Source organism: Trichoderma harzianum, assembly GCF_003025095.1.
Source record: "Trichoderma harzianum CBS 226.95 unplaced genomic scaffold M431scaffold_1, whole genome shotgun sequence".
Taxonomy (NCBI): Eukaryota; Fungi; Ascomycota; class Sordariomycetes; order Hypocreales; family Hypocreaceae; genus Trichoderma; species Trichoderma harzianum.
The window spans coordinates 3,028,083-3,047,392 of record NW_020209249.1 but is presented as its reverse complement, the minus strand read 5'-3'; the positions used below and the strand labels follow the sequence as shown (position 1 = coordinate 3,047,392).

At 51.5% G+C, this 19,310-nt stretch overlaps 6 protein-coding genes across 6 annotated transcripts; 4 read left to right on the top strand and 2 right to left on the bottom strand.

The window, feature by feature from the left end:
• Positions 1-601: 601 nt before the first annotated feature.
• M431DRAFT_12755 (hypothetical protein) lies at positions 602-1,301 on the top strand. Its single transcript, XM_024912337.1, has 2 exons — positions 602-837; positions 927-1,301. The coding sequence occupies exons 1-2, from the start codon at positions 689-691 to the stop codon at positions 1,006-1,008; spliced, it is 231 nt and encodes a 76-aa protein (XP_024780615.1). The 5' UTR covers positions 602-688; the 3' UTR covers positions 1,009-1,301.
• Positions 1,302-3,319: 2,018 nt separating this feature from the next.
• On the top strand, positions 3,320-4,456 carry M431DRAFT_71152 (hypothetical protein; the record flags this gene model as incomplete). The annotated part of the gene is made up of 1 exon (XM_024921863.1): positions 3,320-4,456. The coding sequence occupies one exon, from the start codon at positions 3,320-3,322 to the stop codon at positions 4,454-4,456; it is 1,137 nt and encodes a 378-aa protein (XP_024780614.1).
• A 589-nt stretch (positions 4,457-5,045) lies between these two features.
• On the bottom strand, positions 5,046-5,813 carry M431DRAFT_71052 (hypothetical protein; the record flags this gene model as incomplete). The annotated part of the gene is made up of 1 exon (XM_024921851.1): positions 5,046-5,813. One exon carries the CDS (start codon positions 5,811-5,813, stop codon positions 5,046-5,048), a length of 768 nt encoding a protein of 255 aa, XP_024780613.1.
• Positions 5,814-7,174: 1,361 nt separating this feature from the next.
• M431DRAFT_71338 (hypothetical protein) lies at positions 7,175-10,569 on the top strand (the record flags this gene model as incomplete). Its single annotated transcript, XM_024921887.1, has 4 exons — positions 7,175-7,645; positions 7,709-7,827; positions 7,879-8,772; positions 8,844-10,569. The coding sequence occupies 4 exons, from the start codon at positions 7,175-7,177 to the stop codon at positions 10,567-10,569; spliced, it is 3,210 nt and encodes a 1,069-aa protein (XP_024780612.1).
• Positions 10,570-12,193: 1,624 nt separating this feature from the next.
• M431DRAFT_71039 (hypothetical protein) lies at positions 12,194-16,016 on the bottom strand (the record flags this gene model as incomplete). Its single annotated transcript, XM_024921847.1, has 6 exons — positions 12,194-12,340; positions 12,398-12,531; positions 12,607-14,384; positions 14,422-15,640; positions 15,833-15,863; positions 15,936-16,016. The coding sequence occupies 6 exons, from the start codon at positions 16,014-16,016 to the stop codon at positions 12,194-12,196; spliced, it is 3,390 nt and encodes a 1,129-aa protein (XP_024780611.1).
• M431DRAFT_200391 (hypothetical protein) lies at positions 15,764-16,947 on the top strand. Its single transcript, XM_024913315.1, has one exon. The coding sequence runs from the start codon at positions 16,057-16,059 to the stop codon at positions 16,657-16,659; it is 603 nt and encodes a 200-aa protein (XP_024780610.1). The 5' UTR covers positions 15,764-16,056; the 3' UTR covers positions 16,660-16,947.
• Positions 16,948-19,310: the final 2,363 nt, after the last annotated feature.

The following is a 19,310-nucleotide window of genomic DNA, read 5'->3' as shown; positions in this document are numbered from 1 at the left end:
CTCACCTACCTTATCCAGCTATGTGTTCATGTACTGATAGAAAAAGACGATGCAAACAAAATAAAAGAAAGAAAAGGGAAAGAAAAGAGGATGCAAAAAAGAAGTCCTGTGCAAAATTTGAACCCGCGACCAAAGCCAGACGCAAAAAGAAATAATAAAGTGCCAGCCACTCTGAGATAACCTGTGAAGGTTAATCTGCGGCTCCTTTTGCCTTCAGCTGTGAATCTTGAGTGAATCCTTCGGGAGAGCGTAGAAGTGAATATTGAAGTCTAGATCGGCCACTTGGGGGCCACGCCCATAGGAAGAGTAAGAATAGAAAAAAGTAAAACAGCCAAAAGGGGGAATGGCTTTTAATAATTTGATTCATACACGGGATTGGCAGAGTCTATCTGTGATAGGCCGGGCTAATTCCCCGTAAATGGTGCCGGTATCAGGTCTCCCCATGGAAGTTACGTGTATCCATTGCACCGGGCCGAGTCTGATCGCTGGATCTCCGTTCCCGCCTTTTTTATTTTGTTTCTTATAGTTTACTGGGGATCTATAAAGGCAGCCCTGCTCCCCCCGTTTGCCCACACTTGGCTTCCTCTTCTTCCTCCAAACCGTTTCTCTTACTCGCCGAATTCTCTCTTGACTATTCGACTGTGTCTTACACTTTCGCCAAGACCTTACCACACCTACGACATCCAAAATGCCTTCAACTTCTTCTACTCCTCCTGCGGCCGCTGCCGCTCCCGCTGGTCCTGCTCCTGCTGGCCTCGGCGAGAACAAGGGCATCAAGTTCCAGATCAAGACGGGCAATGCTCGCTGGGAATGCACTCTGCAAGACCGTGCTCACTAGTATGTCTAACCATTATCATTACTCTGGCGCAGCATAAGATTCTCGTCATATCAAACGTCACACGGCAGCATCTAACATACATCCGCAGTGAGCGCAAGAAGGCTCAGCGCACCGATTCCACCGACTCTACTTCCACCACCGACTCTTCTTCTACTGCCGAGTCAAAGTAAAACGAAGAAAATAAATAAAACGAAACCCAAAAAAAATCCACCAGAGCTATATTATGGCGTTTAGTGGAACACTCCCGCGCTCTTGAAGTCACTCTCGTTTCCACGCCAGGGATTCAGAACGACTGCAGGAGGAAAATCGTGGAGCTCCGTTTCATACTGCCTCACTTTGAGCAGTCGGTGTTATAGGTGGATGCGTGCTTTTAGCGATTGGGATTTGTTACTTAGATCTTGGGGCATTTTAGAAACCCGAGCTGTCCTTGCAGATTAGAATCATACTACCTTGATTTATTACGATTTTTTCTGTCTCTCGTGCTGTAAATAAGTGAGGGAGATTCAATCCATATGCAGCGCTTCCTCATGCAAGACAAGCTTCCAACGCCCTGGCCAAGAGCTTTAGAACAAGAAAAAAAAGGCTTGTCCGAGAGGATTGACGGCGTCATCGGAGCCAATTGGACAGTGGACCACAAGCTTCGAATGTTCTAGGACGCGGCCATGGCTTCCAGATGAGGACGATGGAGTCCGGAGCCGTCAGCTTGGCAAACAAGGATCCAGTCGAGCCAGCAGCGAAGCATCTTCGCGGCTTTGGTAAAAACATCGCCATGTGTGACTTGCATGCTGGGGAGCTCGCGTGACGGAGTGCCAAGTTGTGCGATGTGATAGTTTTGTATGACCTGATTTTGATAAGCTTCTCTGGCTAAACAAGGTGCTGTTTTGCTGTGCTTGAGCTAGGACCGGATCGGGCCGTTACCGGGGAGAAGAACGTTGAAGTTCGGAGTAATACTCGCTGTTGGCACCGCACCATTATCTTGCCTTTTTTTTTATCTCTCTTCTCTATGCCATTGTGATTTCTTGGCGTTTCGATTCTTCGGTGTCTCGATTGGGATGTTGGTCGATAATCAACGTAAAAAAAAATGCGGGTTAAGATTCCATGCCGTAATTAGCTACGGGGGGTAGTCTATGAGGCGAGCACTGACATATATCGTGTGTCGCGTGCTCACTGCTAACTAAATAGTTAGGACGGGATTTATGGATATGTTCAACTCAATCATCTACCTTCTGCTCATCATGCTTCACATCGATCCGTCGCTCAACATCCCAGAGATGACCCTTGTCAATTTGCATCACCTACTGGGATTAACAGAGCTGTGATTCTGCTGCATTGAGAAAGTGGAAAGCCAGCGGCTAGGCAAACCTTGTCAGTATGTCACACAAAGCGCCGAAGAATCGACGAATTTGGCGATTCCTTATTACCAACAAGGCAGCATCAAGATGATGCACATGGTGCCTGACACGGAAATTCCCAGCTTCCACTTTTTGGAATTTGTCAACTTGATGTGCCCACTTATGACTGACAGTATCTGCAAGTAGGTACGCTTATTCCCATGAAGACGCCTTTATCCATGGATACCTAGTATGAAGTATCTGTTATGGGACTCCTCTGTAGAACCTCAGACGGGAGCGTTATCTGAAATCCCCCACAAATAACCCGTCTTCTGTTAGTGGGGGTTCCATCATCGTACATGAGCTTGCGTCTGTTAGTGCAGCTTGTCAACGGCACTAGCATTATAGGCCTTGCATGTTGCTGCCAGATGGCATCTGTTTCCGCTTGACACATCACGGATGCCAACGTTGAGCCTGGGCTACCGCCATGCAGTGCTTCCTCAGCAGATTATTGGGCACCCGGATATCAGCACAGCACATTTAGCATCAGGTATCAGCTATCAAGTCTCAGGTATAGGTACGTGATGCGTTGTCATGACAGGTCAGAGATCAGATCATGTGACGCTTCAGCCCCAGGTTGGCAGTACCGAGTACCTGCACCCAGGCGCCCACCCAGGCCGCGCATGGCGTTACGAATACGCCAGCAAAAAGCGTTGAGGAAGTGGCAAAGCTTCGCCCAGGACCACGCAATCAGGTCGCCTTAGGTTGCTTCCTGTGGCTTGTCCTGTTGCTCTTCTATCAGCTGTGGCGGTGACATCTTTGACTTTTCCCTCTCTCAACTCTTCACAGACCGGGTCGATAGACTGAGAGCAGCAGAAAAGGACTGTTGCTCATTCGGCTGCCTTTTCCCTCTCGCTTCCGCTCTCTCCTCCTCCTCCTCCTCGCACGCAATTGCAGAGTTGCAGCCGCCTGCTGATCCGCATTTCCCAAGTCAGCAGCTCAGGCGCTCGTTGCCTTGCCTGTCTGTGCCTTAGCCGCCCGTCTGCTGCCCCTCTCGCTCTCTTGCGCAGACCAGCGCAGACCAGCTCAGACCTGCTTCTTACATACATACATACACCGAATACCTACTTAAACCCGCCGATCCGCCAACATGCCCATAGCACATCATATGGTCCTGGCCTCGGGCGCCGTCGTCGCCGTCTCAGTGGCAGTGGCTACCTTCATCGCCATCTACGAGTCCCCCGAGCTGCGCCAATACGCCGACGACGTCCGCCGACGCATCGCCATGGCCTTCTACTCCATGGGTGACGGCATCACTCCCCCAGCCAGGGAGCCCCGCTTCAACAGGCCCGAAGACGCCGAGGGTTTCCTTCAGTCTCGCCGTGGTACAGGTGCAGAGCCTGGCGTCGATGCCGATGACGAAACCCGCCGCCGGCAGAGAGAGGAGCTGTTGTACTGGAATGCGGTGCGGCTCCAGCAGCAGGAGCGGGAGAGCCAACAGCTGAACTCCTCCGACCCGCCCCCCAGACCAGCCAAACTACCTCGCGGATCTACCTTTGACGATTTTTTGCAGCCGGATACCTCTGCCGAGCAAGAAGGTGCATATGTCTTCAACTCTGGTGCCGACACTAGAGACTATGGCGGCCTGCGGCGTCGCGGAGAAGGCGCCCGAGGCTTCATGTCACCCGCTTACTCCAATCCCTTCGCAGACGAGCATCACATCGAGGCCGACGAAATCCAGGACGCCCACATTGCCCGCCAGCTCGCCCCAGAGCAGAGCGAGGTCATGTCAGACATTTACAGCGCAACCACCCGTGATGATCATGAAGAGCGTCAAACTGCTACTCTGGAGCCTGTCTCACCAGCACCGTTGATTGATGTCGCTCCGCTACCCATTCCATCACAGTCACCGCCACCTACTCTCGAGCGAGAGCTCGCCGAAAACGAGTTCATGTCTGCTGGTCAAGAAGATCGCCGCGACGTCCATGCTACTATCCAGGCCTGGGCCCAGGAATCGAGCCGTGACTTTTACTCCCCCCTCCCCGTGACTCCCGTAGCACCAATGTCTGAGCCGGACGTCATTTCTCAAGGAGAGCTTACCCCCACCGACTCCATTTCTCTTGTTGGGTCAGGCGAGGATATTGCCAATGATGCTCACTTTTCCGAGCATGACAGCAACGGACGGTACATGGACGTGATGAGCGAGAGCGAGGGCATGGCCACCCCGGCCAGCTGGTCAGAGGTGGGTAGCGTCATCAGCGACAACGACGGCCCAATGCACGCGTGAGCGTAATGTGTGTAACTTGGCATATGCATATGCGGTCTGTCACCATACAAAAGAGAGCCTAAACCGGGATCCTGTTCTTATTTCCTTTTGATATGTTGTTTCCTTTTTGGGTATAAATGGTGTGGCGTTGAGTTTTGGCGCTCCGGGATCTGATTTAACCAGACATGACACTACTGCAGGTAGCCCCTCTATCGTTTACGGGCGTGTATATTCTTTTCATTCTTGTTGAATTTTTTGATCTCGTGGAAAGGTTAATAGTCAATTGTTGTGGCAACTTGGAGCAAGATATACGTGTTCAGATTTCTGCTGTCCTGTTGCGCTCCTTCAAACTATCTAACTCAATACCATTGCCTAACTAGGTATCTACCGATCAATGAAATCAAGCTCAAACCATCTTCTCTTTCTACACTGGAGTCTGTGCTTTCTATCCTATTATGGCAAATACTACGAAAAAGTATATATATTTATATCTGAGACATGGGGGATGGACAGCCAGGTTGGAATGCTGGCTACCTAGGTTTCCCCCCGTGATATGGCCCATATGACGACGGCAGCCTTGTGATTCCAAATGTACATATCTCAAGTCTAATTATACGCCATGTTGCAATGTTTTGGTATAGTCTGCAAACAAGTCTTTAACCTTTCTTCCAAAAAGCCCAGGCCAAAAGGTATCCTCGGCATATCTGCTGACTCTAAGTTTCTCGTTTATTCGACGAACCGTCCCTTGGCCATAGAGCTTTTCAAGATACTCCAGGAAGTAGGCAGTGTGCTGATAGCCGGCATCCCAATTCGGTTTGATCTCCTGCTTCCAGTGCGGCGGCGCAAGGTTGCAGTGAAGGCGCACCCAGTCTGCGATGCCCTCGATGAGACCACCTGGGGCGGCGCCGAAGCCATTGTACTGGAAACAGTGGACAAGCTCATGAGTTACGACGCCGTTGATTTCGGGGGTCACGCGAGAGGGAGGGTTGATTTGCGCAATGTACGAGAGCGAAAAGTGAATTTCCTTGATGTTGTTGTTGTCATTGTGGCCGACTGTGTAGGCCACGCCGGGCATGTCCTCGAGGACGAGCGTCACGGAACTGGTTGGCGGAACTGTCGTCTCTGGGTTTGGGGGAGTGTTGTACAAGAGCTTGAGGACATTCAGGGTGCCCGTGGTAAGCAAATCGGTTGCGTTGACGGCGCCGAGGAAGCGCTTTGAGCCGGGGTGCTTGAGGTCTCGGATTTGGAGCTGGATGTTTGGCACGGAGAAGGTGCCCAAGTTGTCCTTGTGCTCATCTTGAGATTCTTCTTGGTGTTTCTGAGTGCCGTTTATGGGGGCTGAGGGGGGAAGAGGTGTGGGCTCTGCGATTCGGGTCATGGCGTTGATAATGTCTGCTGTCTATGTACTTTGGATATTTGTAATATGCAAGAGGACAGGCTGTGAAGACGAGATAGACACGAGTAAAGACGGGATATATATAAGTAAAGATGGGACAGATGTAAGTGAAGGCGATTGAGACAAGTGAACATGGGATAGAGACAACATTCCACTGCGGAAGACATTAATCATCACATGGCTAAATGGGGGCTGAAGAGTACAAGTGCCGGCCAAATCAACGCTTCTACACCTTCTTACTTCGGTCTATATAACAATCCTTCTCGGCACCCAATCGGGTGTTATACGTCTCAAGGTAAGCAGCCATGGTATCGATAATGCATCAGATCAGCTTATTCCTCGTCGTGTTCAACCTTGCAGATGCTGTTTAAAAGTCGCGGGGCAGCGCTGTATGCCGTTCACGATGGCGGGGTAGGGGACCCTTGACTTGGGCACTCTAGGGGTTCTGGGGCTAATCTGGTGCCCAAGCCACTGCCCTGACGCTCTCCCAGGGCTCCGAGGTATCCGGAACTTGTGGCTCTCAGGGGCTTCGTGTTGGTATATCCGCTGGTAGCCCCCTGGAGGAGTCACTGGAACCACTAAAGCGCCCTCATCTAAGCTCCCTGTCAAGTACCCTCTACACGCAAAATCAGCCCCTCTTCCCCCTCCAGGGGCGGCTGCTCACTTGCTCAATTGCACGCACAGACCAGCAGAAGCTCCAAGCTCCCGCCAGCGCTAAGCCACACGTGGCGCACTGGCGACCGGGGCAACAAGCATGGTCACGTCACGCCGCAAAAACTCCCTCCTGATTATTTTCTTTCTTTGTTTGGGCTTGAAATGAGCCGGACAAAAACACAACACAACTCCACACACACACTCACACTTACCACACATCAACACACGCGCCCGCGCCCGCTAACTAGACGGCGATAAGGGCAAAAAATCAACAGCGAAAGGGGAAAAAGAAAGAAATAAAGAGAAAAGGATAGAGGCAAAAGGAAGAGCGAATTACTAATTCATTTGCGCTGCCCCTCCAAATGCCAGCTTCATTCCAACGATACCCGCGCATACACAGTCTGAGACCTTAAAACGAGAGAAAACAAGGAGAACAGATAAGGAGATCGGGGAGGGGAAATCCTTTGCTGAGACGCAAAGAACAACCCGCTTATTGCTGTGAGTAACAGACGATTATCATTATCATCAGGAGTTTGCGCTGGCTCTGTTCACTCTTTTGCGACAGGCCAGTTTGTCGCAAAGTTGACTCGCTACTTTTTGCACACATGGCTTCCGCTACTCTGTGCAACAGAAAGGTTCTAACAAAGGCGCAGATTGTCCAGCAGCAGATTCGGTCTGCTACCGAATCCATGGCCGACACAAAGCTTACCGACGACCAGGTCAACAACCTGACGGCCGTCCTGCGAAACGACAACACCCACCTCGATGTCAAAGTACAGTATGTGAACACCATCAAGACCGGCATTAAGCAGCACAACGTCCCGGAGACGTGCATCCCCCAGCTCTTTGAAGGCCTCCGCGGCGCCTCCAGCTCCCAACATGTTGCGTTGGCCACGGCTGGCTTCACGGCCCTCAATCATCTCTTTACGCGCATGTCACGCCAGGAACCCAAGTATCTGGCCAAAGAGGCAACTCGGACGCTCCCTCTTGTCGTGGAGAAGCTGGGGGATTCAAAGGACAAGCCTCGCGCATTGGCAATGCAGAGTCTGAACACATTGTACGCCGTTGCCCCCGCCGATGTCGAGCGCTCGATTCGAAACATAGCCATGGCCAGCAAGAATCCGAGGGCCAAGGAGGCGTCTATGCAGTGGCTTTTGGAGGTAAGTTTTATCAGGCCTATAGGCGTGTGCATGAGCTAGGCCAGGACTGATATCGCTCTCTAGACTCATCAACAGCACGGTCTGCCATTTCGAGGATATGTCCCCAATCTGATGGAGCTTCTGGAAGATGCAGACGGAATGGTCAGAGATATGGCTAAGAACACCGTTATTGAGCTCTTTAAGTGAGATTCATCTTCTAACCCCTTTACCATAATGACTAACCCAACGACCAGGAATGCTCCCGGTGCTGCCAAATCCGACTTGAAACGACAATTGAAAAACTTCAAAGTCCGCCCTGCCATCGAACAAGCCATCGTTAAGGCCCTTGCCCCCACCGGCCCTCGCTCAGTAACTCCGTCAGATGCCGCACCTGCTCCTCGACCCGCCCTGTCAGCGCCCTCGTCCTTTGCCGCAAGCGAGCGACCCGTAACGCCCATGGAGGTTCCAGCCGAAGCTGTCGAGCCGCAATATGTTAACACCCATCGCGAATTGGACGACATCATTAAGGAGATGGCCCCCCATTTTGAAGGAAAAGAATCTGAACACAATTGGATGAAGAGAGAGAAGGGCATCGTGACATTACGGAGGCTGGTGGCTGGCAACGGCCCGGCAGACTTTTTGGATACTTTCATGCCTGGGCTCAAGGCGCTGCTGGACGGTATCATCAAGGCCGTCAACTCACTGCGAACAAGCTTGTCGAAAGAAGGCTGCAGTTTGGTTCAAGAGATGGCTGTCGCATTTGGGCCCTCTATGGACCCCTTGGTTGAGCTTCTCATGCAAACGTTTATGAAACTGGCTGCCAACACCAAGAAAATTAGCTCCCAGATGGCCAATGCTGCCATAGACGCCATTGTGAGCAAGGTCACATACACTCCCCGTATCATGCAGCACATTTGGGGTGCAGTTCAAGACAAGAATGTACAGCCTCGAACCTATGCCTCTGGATGGCTGATGACAATACTGAGGAAAGAGGCTCATCACAAAAGCCATGTTGAGCATTCCGGAGGCGTCGAATTGATGGAGAAATGTATCAAAAAGGCCCTGGGTGACGCCAATCCCGGTGTCAGAGAAAAGATGAGAGCGTTCTACTGGGCATTCTATGCTGTATGGCCAGCGAGAGCTGATGTGTAAGTCTCGTCTCAACAAAAATCTTGACATACAAAAGAAATCCAGTCTAACAAGCATAACCAAATTACAGAATCATGGCAGACCTGGATACCACCGCCCAGAAGCTACTGATCAAGGATCCAAACAACCCCAATCCTGGGAGGAAGGTAGAGGCACCAGCCGCCGCCGCCAGGCCCGGTGCAGGATTCTCGAGGAGCACCACCGCAATCGGTAGCAAACCAAGCCTGCGGGAAACCGTGATAGCCCAGAAGAAAGCCGCACTGGCTACGAAGAACCTTCCAAGCCGGCCTGGATCAGCCATGTCTACGTTTACTACACCTTCGGCTCACAGTTCCAGCACGCAACTCCACACAACTGCCTCGAAACCACTGGCCCGGCATAGGACTGAGACTAACACGATATCAGTCAACGCTAGCGGCATGTCGGTAGCTCCGATGAGGCCAGTCAAGAGACGGCCAGATGTTGCTCGTCCTGCAACAGCAGGCCCTTACTCTGTTCGAGATCAACCTTCGTCCAGGGAAACTCATAGCCCAGAAAATGATCAGCCCAAATATACGTCATCATCATCGTCGAGGCCTGGGGGAGCTACTACACCAAAAAGGCCATCCTCAAGGGCTCATATATCTCATGCAAGCGAGTCGGGCATGATATCGCCAACCAATATCCGACCGACTGGCATACCATCACCGCGAGGTAGCCCGGCCAGGCTCAGGCACTCTCAGACCATGATGAGCCCAACAAGAGCGACCGACGATCTCACACTGGTGGTGCCAACGCTTTCTAGTATACAGTCGGCTTCACCTAGATTAGAATCGTTAGGTGCCTCACCAACTCCTATTCTCCCCGCCGAAACCTCGACATCACCTCGGAACGAGCCATCTTCTCGGACGCTAAAGGTATACGAGGATCCCTTCACCGAGGATCAGCCAACACCAACGGCATCCCTTCATACTGGACCTGTATTGGAAGAGAGGGCAATCAATGAGGATGCGGCAAACATTCAGAGACCCTCGCAGCCGCCTATTTCAGACGATTCCGAATCTCAAGATAAGAATGGACAAAACGCTCGCCTCCTGGATAGCGGCATAACGAAGATCAAGGCCAAGACTCTGGAGGTGCACGGCTTCCGAAAACTACAGTCTCTGATCCGTGACAGCAGGACCGTCTTCACTGACCAGCGGTTCGAAGCTCTGCTGATCGGCCTGTTCCAGTATCTGGAAGATCCCCTACCCGATCTCTCCGCAGACAAGGCCCAGGACGTCAAGGCCCAGATCTTGACAACCATCAAGGTGCTCCTGAAGAAGGAGCGGAGAAACTTCCAGCCCCACGTATCAAGGGGCCTTGAGTCTCTTCTCCAGACGCGTGGCGGCTACGATACCCGAGCACACGTAGTGAGCGGCCTGGAGCTTCTGGCCGATGAACTCGTCACCCTCGGCAATGGCTCCGAGACAGCTGTCGTGCTGACCAAACGTCTGCAGTCGTGCAGCGATACCACCACCGAAGGCTGCCGTACCCTTAGTATGGGCCTTCACGTTCTCAAGGAGATGCTTGACAAGAGGCCCGAGTATGTGCCCACCCACAAGGAGCTCCTGCAGCTCACTAGCATGGCGGGCCGGTGCCTCGAATCGGCTGATTCAGGCGTTCGCATGGACGCTGTCAAGTTCTGCGTTGCTCTGCACGCTCGTGTCGGCGAAGCGGCGTTCTGGGAGGCCATGGCTGACATCAAGGACGATCCCAAGAGCTTGATCACGTATTACATTGTCAAGAAGCAGCGTGAGGATAGCATTGCCGCATAAGCTTTTACACTTTTTATTTCTCCCTTGATCTTTTTTTTTTACTTTTATTTTTCCGGCCGTTTCTAGTTCACGAGTTTGCAATCACGAAGTCTAGAGATGAGGCGTGGCGTCTGGAGAATTTGACAGCGAGGAGTAAAGAAAAAGTGTCATCTTTTTTTGGGAGAGGCGTCAGGCGGATTGTTCATGAAGCAAAATTAGAGCAAGCCTCTTTCTCTGTCTCTCTCTCTCTCTCTGTCTTCGAAACGTGACTTTTGCATACATGGAAACGCGGCGGATGTCTTTTGTGTGTGTGGTGGAATAGATGGAAAATAGGAGGAGGGATAAAAAGTGAAGGGTTGATTTTCTTCTTCTTATTTTTTTTATTCTCTTCTTCTTTTTCGTTTTTTTCTCACTTGGTCTTGTTATATTCCCATTGTAAACCAAAACACCCCCTTTTTTCTGCTTCTTTGAGACAAAATTTGCTCCCACCCCCTTTTTTGGCCTTTTCATTTTTTTTTCATTTCGACTTGTTCACTTCTTTTTTTTTTCCTGTGAAAAAAGGCCCCCTTTTGTTTGGACGGCCCTGGTGGTTCTCGCATCAAGTTCCAAAGTATATGTAGTTATTGTTACACCATTTTGTTAAGTTAGGCAGGCAGGCACCGCGATTATTAGTTAGGCTTTTTTGTAATTTTGGAAATTTATATTCTCATAACTTAGTTTGACTCTGTGACACGATGGGGTGATGTTCACATACATCAACCAGGTAACATGATGTCAAAACTTCAATCATGACCAGCATCAAGAACATGATGCCGTATCTCATATCACGACTATCAAGAATCAAGGGGCAAATCAAGTAACAAAGAAGTTCATTAAACTTTCATATTTTCTTTTCTCTCACTCTCTCATCATGCTAATCAAATCAGTTAAGCATCACTCAACCATTTCAATCAATTCATGCCCGCCTGCCTTGCTCAGTCCAAATATAAATCGTAGCTATATAATGATAAAGGGGGGGTATGAAAGAACAACAGCAACGAAAAAGCCATCCATTCCTAGACAGCAACACAAAGCCATCCATTCATAGATAGCTCTCCTCTCTGTTCTCTTTCGCGTCAAACTCCTCTTCAACGACAAAATGCGGCCAAAACAAAGATTCGAAAAAATAAAACGTCATGAGCTGAAGCATTTAGAAAGAGAAAATAAAAACCAAGCATCAGCTTCTGTCATCAAGCCATACGAAGCCAGCTCGAGTGAAAAACAGTTGAGATACATCAGACTTCATGCCGCCCAGGAAAAACAAGTTCAACATGGGGCGGGTTAAACACAACATAGCACTGCCATCGAGCAGTGCCTGGGGAAAGGTGAAAATTGGTTAATGGGGAGAATGGTAACCTCCCTGTCAACTGCAATCTCGGTCTTGATCAAAGCCAGTAGAAAAAAAGCCGACATTACTTTTATGGCCAAGCACAAAACGCCGTAAACATCGTCTCGCTAAAAACCGACAAACCCAAAAGCAAGGGGATCGAATCATGACGAGAAAAAACCGCCCGGAAGCTGTAAGCTCACAACAATGAGCAAACAGAGCCTCCATCATAACCAAACAACATGAAAAAGGCCATTGTCAAGTGCATGTATGGGATTCTTATTCATCCTGGAAGATTCTGTGAGTGTTTTCAATGACAAACTGAACGGCAAGGTTCTTGTTGTGCATGTCCGTCATTTCACGCTCAATGCTGAGATCCCGCATAATGGTTGGAGCAAACACGACGGCCAAGTTCTTAGGCGACATCTGATAGGTAGGTTAGAATGAGTAGATTATGACATGTACAGAGGAAATAAGACTAACCAAGTTCTCAGGCTCTCTAATTGCCACGCGATGAAGGTGGAACATGAGGAATTCTAGACAGTCCCGGTGGGCCTGAGGCATTGAAGTAAAGACCTTGTGCAGATGAGAGCACCGTTCAGCCTCATCGGTAATAGCTATTGTATAAGAGTTAGAATATGCGATTGCAAAGGTGTGTACGGTTACAAAGGAACAAGATGAATAAAACTCACCATTAGACTCCAGTACTTTCTCATAGACATCAAATGTCAGCAGGGGGTTGGGCAGCTTTCGGAAGTACTGCTTCAGGACACTCGTGACGGCAGTAATGTCCATGTCAGGGTCTGAAATGTCATAGTCTTCGTCCTTGTCGAAGCCGTCCTTGATTTGGTTGATTTGAGAGTTACCGCCAGTCTTTCGGTAGATACCCTCCTGGTCCATGCCTCTCAGCTCAACCTCTTCGATGCATCGCGTCACCACACTTGGGATCTGGCGGTGCTCGTAATCGCATCTCTCTGTAAGTTCGGATCCGAACAGAGTCGATGCAGGCTCTGGAGCTGCTTGCGCCACCACAATGTTGGCCTGGGTAGCTGGTCCGCCCTTGGCAGCTGCGTTCTTTTTGCCAAAGAAGCCAAACTGTTGTTGGTGCTGTCGTCCAGCTGGAGGGTTGGCCGACGTCGGATTGGCGGACTCTCCTTGGGCCACAGTCATGTTGTACGGCAGGCCAATGCTGTCACCAGCCAAGCCTTGCTGCTGCATTCTCTCGCGATCGTTCTGGAAAGCAACGACAGCACGGCCGACACCCTTTGTGATGTTCTGTGCCATGGTCTTGGAGCCCTTCTTCCAGTTGAATTTCTTGACTTGGCCTTTTCTGACATGAACCACAGTAGGCCCGTGCTCAACAATGGTTGGGTCCTCGTCCGCGATAAGGGTAGTGCCAGTAGTAACGCTTGCACTGTCAAGGTTGATGGATGAAGCGCCCTTGTGCTGGCCGTAGATGCCCAAGCCGTTTGACTTGCCATCTCCAATCTGGGACTTGAAGCGTTCCTGGATCTGGTGCGTGAGATCGTTGTTCATGTCCGTAAGCTGAGCGTTCTTGGAGGCCAGCTGCTCAAACTCCATGAGGGCACGGTCCCGGTCCGTCACAGCCTGGTTCTTTTCTTCAAGAAGCTGATCACGCTCCTCGTGGAGACGTTCGAGTTCCTCGGTAAAGGACTGCTTGACCTTTTCGAGCTTTTCAACGAACTCCTTGATGGCGGATTCCTCCAACTCTTGGACATTGAGAGGAGCCTGTGTCTCCTTTGCCCGCTCAACATATCCAGCCAGGACCTCAAGCTGTCGAATCATAATCTCAGTCTGGGTGTCCAGTACGGAAACGGTCTTTCTCTTTTCAATGAGCTTCTGGTTAATGTTCAGCAGATCCTTCTCGGCGCCAAACTGCCTCTCCAACTCGGCCACTCGCAGCTCAGAGGATCTAAGCTGTTGCTTGAGCACGATGGCGTTATCCGGAGATGTGAGCGAAGCAGGGCTGCCACCTTCCTGACCGTTTGCATCGTCCGTCTTGGGCCAGCGAGGCGAAATAGCACCACGCGTCGTCTCGCTAATGCTTCGGGTGTGGGAGCCTCGAGAGGCGGCATGGTTTTGGCTGGATTCAACGCTGCTTGTACGGCCGTGGCGGACAGCGTTGGAGACACGTCTAAGGATAGATGACGAGCCCTCATCAGAGCCAAGGATCCTAACCATGTCCTCTTCCATGGTGAAATCTGCGCCGCTGCTCCACCTAGGAAGCTTCGGCGAAGTAGGTGAGGCGTGAGAACCCTTAGCTGCAGGTGTACCCTCCTTGGGCGGAGTCTGGGCTTGGCTACTTGGGGGCACAGGAGCCGCTCTGGGCTGCATGTAGGTGTCAGTCAAGGGCTTGTCAGCTGCACCAGACCGAGAGGGAGGGCTCTGGCGTGGGGTCGAGACGTTGGCATCTTCAGAAGTGGAAGATTTGCCCTGCGCGGCACTTGGGCTGCCATTGACTGAATAGAGTTGTTAGTGAAACGAACGTGAATTTATTGCGTGGCGGATATGAAAGGGGGTGGAGGGGGAGGGTAATACCAGGACGGGTAGGTGCCGACGGAACCTCCTTTCGCGGAATGCTCTTGACACTGTCAGAGCGTGGTCCAATCTTTGGGGCGGAATCAGCTTCGTCTTGCGTTTTGGAATCGTAGGAGCTTCGCGATCCGGGAGTATTGTCCATGGCCTTTCGTGAATCAGGCTGCGAGGTGCTGTCCTTGCGTGGAGTACTGGTGCCAGTTCGACTGGGGGTTTCCTGTTGCTGAGGGACAGATTGCGAGCTGTCAGTCCGCGATTCTGTAGGTCTCCTCTTCCTCGGAGCCTCATCAGCGGATGCCTTGGCCGGGTCCGACTTGGAAGTGGAACGAGACGAAGACTTGGTCTGCGAAGGGTCGGGAGCTGCGGCGGCGCCCAGGAAGGCAATGTGAGTAGCGGAAGAGTGCGAGTCGGCGCGCTTGTCAGTCATGGTCGGTCGGATGTGGTCCTTGTCCTTCTTCTTCTCACCAGTGCTCTCCTTCTGGGCACCATTGGGCGTTGGGCTCGTATCAAGAGCCACGGATATCAAAAAGCCGTCACCACCATCACCGTTGTTGGAAGTGATGGTCGAGTTGCGGTTTCTGCGGTATGTAGTTGAGGGAAGGTTGAGGCCGTCTTTGGTCGCATCAGCAGCTGCACGCTCCGGAGAGCGCGAGGCCTTGGAACCGCCCCTAGACGACGACTCGTTGTGTCGATGGCCAGTGCGAGGCCGAGGAGACAACTCCGTGGGCCCGTCGGGGTCGACGCGGTCGTCGGAGAAGGCATTGTTCGGAATCGCACCGGGTGGGAGGGCCGGAAGAGACTTTTCCGGCACCGTGGGTGCCTGTTCTTTCTCTCGAGCTTTTGCTGCTGCGGCCGCTTTTGATTTCTTCCTTCTCCTAGCCATCAAAGTCTCATAGCAGTCCATGCAGAAAATGCCCTGAGACGTCCTCGCATAACGCAGGTTTTCGATCTTGCGCTTGCAGTTTCGGCAGCGGAAACATGTCGAGCAGAAGGCCTGGTCGCCTGTCAGGATGGCCAGGTCCTCGATTTTGTTGCCACACGCAGTGCAGCTGTATGTGCAGTTGTTGCAGATGAGGGAGCCATCGCCGAGCAGGAGAAGGTTGGCATCGGAGTCGAGCAGAGAACCGCACGAGGTGCAGCGGAAGCAGTCGAGATGCCATCGGTTGCCAGCTGGTAAAACATTATGTTAGTACGTAGGCACCCTCACACATGCTGAAGAAGAAAGGATCCAATCAACATAGGGTCATGTCACAAGTTGTGTGGCGGTCAAGAAACAACGGGGTCCTGTCGAGGCTGCACCGCGGTCTCCAGCAACTTTGAAACAAAATTTCCCTCTTCCCAGGACAGAGCAAGGAGACTTACCCAACTCAAAAGCTTTGCCTTCTTCCAGTATCTAAAGGGCGAGCGCCGTTAGTCGAAGCCACAAGCCAGGAGCATGTCCCGCAGCGCGGGTGGCATTACAAACCTCACCACAGCCCTTACAGGGGAACGCATCGTCGGCCTCCATCGGCGTCTCCAAATACTCGTCCACGATAGCGGAAGCCATGGTGGGCTAGAGAGTGAACAGAGAGGGGCGAAAGGGGGGAATGGCGCAGCCCAGAATATGTCAGGGCGGCGTTATATATGTATATATATATACAGGTCGAGTTTGTATATGTGCGCGAGCTCGCAGGCGGTGCGGTGTCCGACGTCTCGTCAGCAAAACGTCGAGGGCCGGAGTGTTAGAGGCGGGCAGGTTTGACGGCTACGGGCTGAGTAGGACAGGCATCGATGGCGATACACAGGAAGCAATCTGGTCCAGTCCAGTCCGTTGTCTCGTCGTCTCGTCGTGGCCAGAGCAGAGCAGAGGGGAGGCGTCTTTGGCGCAAGCTCTCGCAGCAAATCGCGGACGGGCTGGGGCCGGTGCTACACAGAGCAATGCAGTCGTTGCTGCAAGACAAGGGGTCGAGGCACCAGCGGGACAGCGAGCGTCTAAGGCGTTTGCGTCTAGCTGTAGCAGAGCTGAGCTGAGCAAAAGAAGGGATCGAGAAGAAGAGCGGCGGAGGAGAGGCGGCGAGATAGAGAGAAGATGCTCCAGTCCAGGATGGCCACGGGGAGGGGATGTGCTGGCCGCCTGTACTCGTAGAAGCAGGTACCAGGGACTGCCACGCCAAAAGGACCCCCCAAAAATAATGGAGGACCCCCCATAGAGCAATCCCCAGTGAGGGTTAGAGGATTAGAGGACCCCCCTCCCCCCCATAGTCCCCTAAAACAGGTACGGAACAGGTACATTGTCCAGCAACTGACAGGGTGTTACAAGTTTGCGCCATTGCTTGTTAAGATGGGAAGTACATGTACCTAAAATTAGACGGTGCAGATTCATGACCAAAAGGCTCTTTAGCACATGATTAGCGTCAAGCCACGCAAATCAGCATGCGCGTGATGGTGAAGGGAAGTGTGATGAAGATTTGCGATGATGCGTGGTGATTGGCCGGGCAGTGAGATTGATTGTGTTTGCTGCTCGGGATTGAGTATCGCTGTAGACGTAGTTATTACATGTGCGTGCTTCTATTGACGACGGCAACCACATGCCGGTGTTTGGAATGTATTTGATGGGATTGCCTTGTACCTGCTTGAGCTGAGAACCATCCATTGGTCCCAGAAAGTACAGGTACATGGCCCGATATCCAGCATCTGCATGCGAATGGTTCCCCCTGTGCCCACCAAAATTCGACCGCCCAACATCCTCAGCCACCTCATAGGCTGGTAGCTGTACTTGGCATCAGCTAGAAAAACGTGTTTGGGTCAGGGCAATGCTGGACAGAAGCAATAAGGAGTTGGTCGCACTACAAATGTGTCTTTTGGGTGCATCGAAGTCTTCAATTTGCAATCACTGTGGGATGGACCAGATGTTGCCTTGGTACTGGTACCTGTACTTAACAGGAGACGGGGCGCAGCTTGTCCAACTACCTCAGAGGTCAAGGCAAGGTCAGGGGCTGCTCTTCAGGAACATGAGCATCAATCCATTGATTGCCCGTATACATGTACGTACTCGTGCCTGAACATCCACAAGGGAGGCGGGCTGCTCCCTATTTTTCCTTCTCCGTCGATTTATTACCTCGCCTCAATCATGTATCGTGGAGGGCCGGGATCCGGCTGAAACATGAAACTTAAACTGTGCAGCTCCCTGGGGCAGCACGTTGCAAACAAGGCCATCAATCCATCTCACATGGCCTAGAGGACACGCTTCTGGGCAATTACTAAAGCACTACTCCGTACAGTTAGAGGCAATTCGCCGTTCCACGTACATGGATCTCGCCTTTAGGTACGAGTACTGTAGGCACCAAGACACGGTACTTCTGGACTTCAGATGGACGAGGTACCAACAAAGGTACACAGACCTAAAATGAAGGGAGCTTGTTAGTCTCTCTTAGAGCAATTCAACGCTGCTTGAAGTTGTAGCCGCTTAACCGCCTCCAAACGCTGTTTCGCGGTCGCCAAGCCACTGTTGGTCTTGACTCCTAAACTCCAGCGGGTGTAGCGGCCTGCCTTGGCGCTGTCTGAGGGATCGACCGCCTCGCACGATTTGCTCAGTTGAGTCGATGCCGCTCGAACAATGCTGAAACGAATTCGGCCTTGAGAGTTTTGCCGATGGATTTGATGTTGTGTATGGAGTACGAGTACATGTACATGCGAATACTTGGACGTGCAATCATTCTGCCAAATTGACGTGCTACAGGAAAAACTGTGGCTCTCCTTTATGCAGCTGAACCAGCCTGTTTGTACGAGCATCCATCAAATAATTTGATTGTATCAATTATAATCTACGTAGCACGTATTTCCACATCTGCAGCGGAACATCCGTCGACAAACGGGTCCAGAGGTAACATGCAAGCTTTTGAAGGATGGTAGCACGAAGACTTTTCCAACAACAGTCGCACACTGCCTAACCAGGACTGACTTGATACATGTACTCGTAGCTTCTTCCTCCTCCAAATCGTCCAGGGGGGCTCAAAACTTGCCTCTTTTGTCTCTACACGCATGTGTCCAGTCTTTATCTCTACGTACCTACTCGTACATACGATCCATACTCCGTGTATGAGACTAACACGACAGGGGGGATCCCACCGCCAAAACAAGCCGTGGGGATGGGCTCGAATGATTCCACACATCACACGCTCTTGACTCGGGAGTGATAATTGTGCCATGCGAACCCATTTCGTCGTTGCAATCCAGCCCTGGCCCGTTTCATCTCTGCCGGCGACTTTTCTTTCTTGTTCTTTTTTTCCCCTGCCCAGTAACTTGTCTTGACAACGCCACATTCCAGCCTTCAAACCAAATAACCACAGCTTCCTTAGTCATCATCCCGCGTGTGTTTCACGGCATGACTTTGAACCCCTTCTCTCCACTAGGGCCGTGTTTCACCTTGATTGGGCATTTCCAGCTCCTAGGACGAAACAGGACGGGACGGCTCTTTTTTTGCCTCTTTTCCTAGCAAACGGCCTTTAATAATCCAAGGTGAGGTGATGAGAATTTGGGGCGGGCGTTGGTTGCTTCGCCCGAAATGCATTTGACGTCTCATGGCATTGAAATGAGCACCCGGCTGTTCCGCGTCGAATGACATCTTCATTTAACATTGATAGCACTAGAGTTCTCCTTGATGCACTAAATCCTACCGTTATACTTCGTACTTCATCTCTCCGTGGAGATGGTGGCTTTCCTTCAACTTACTTGCTTCGAATGCTGTACCAACCAACCAACATAATGGGCCGAGTAAATTCACCGAGTAATAGCCCTCTTAGTATGCAGCTTCAGTCCCTCCATTTACTCGTCACACTCGCTTTTACATCCCAAAGACGGC

Bases quoted from the DNA above. Each gene is read 5' to 3' on its own strand.
- M431DRAFT_12755 (XM_024912337.1), top strand. From the start codon at position 689: ATGCCTTCAACTTCTTCTACTCCTCCTGCGGCCGCTGCCGCTCCCGCT. The intron at 838-926 runs GTATGTCTAACC...ATACATCCGCAG, and splicing joins CTGCAAGACCGTGCTCACTA to TGAGCGCAAGAAGGCTCAGC.
- M431DRAFT_200391 (XM_024913315.1), top strand. From the start codon at position 16,057: ATGGCGCAGCCCAGAATATGTCAGGGCGGCGTTATATATGTATATATA.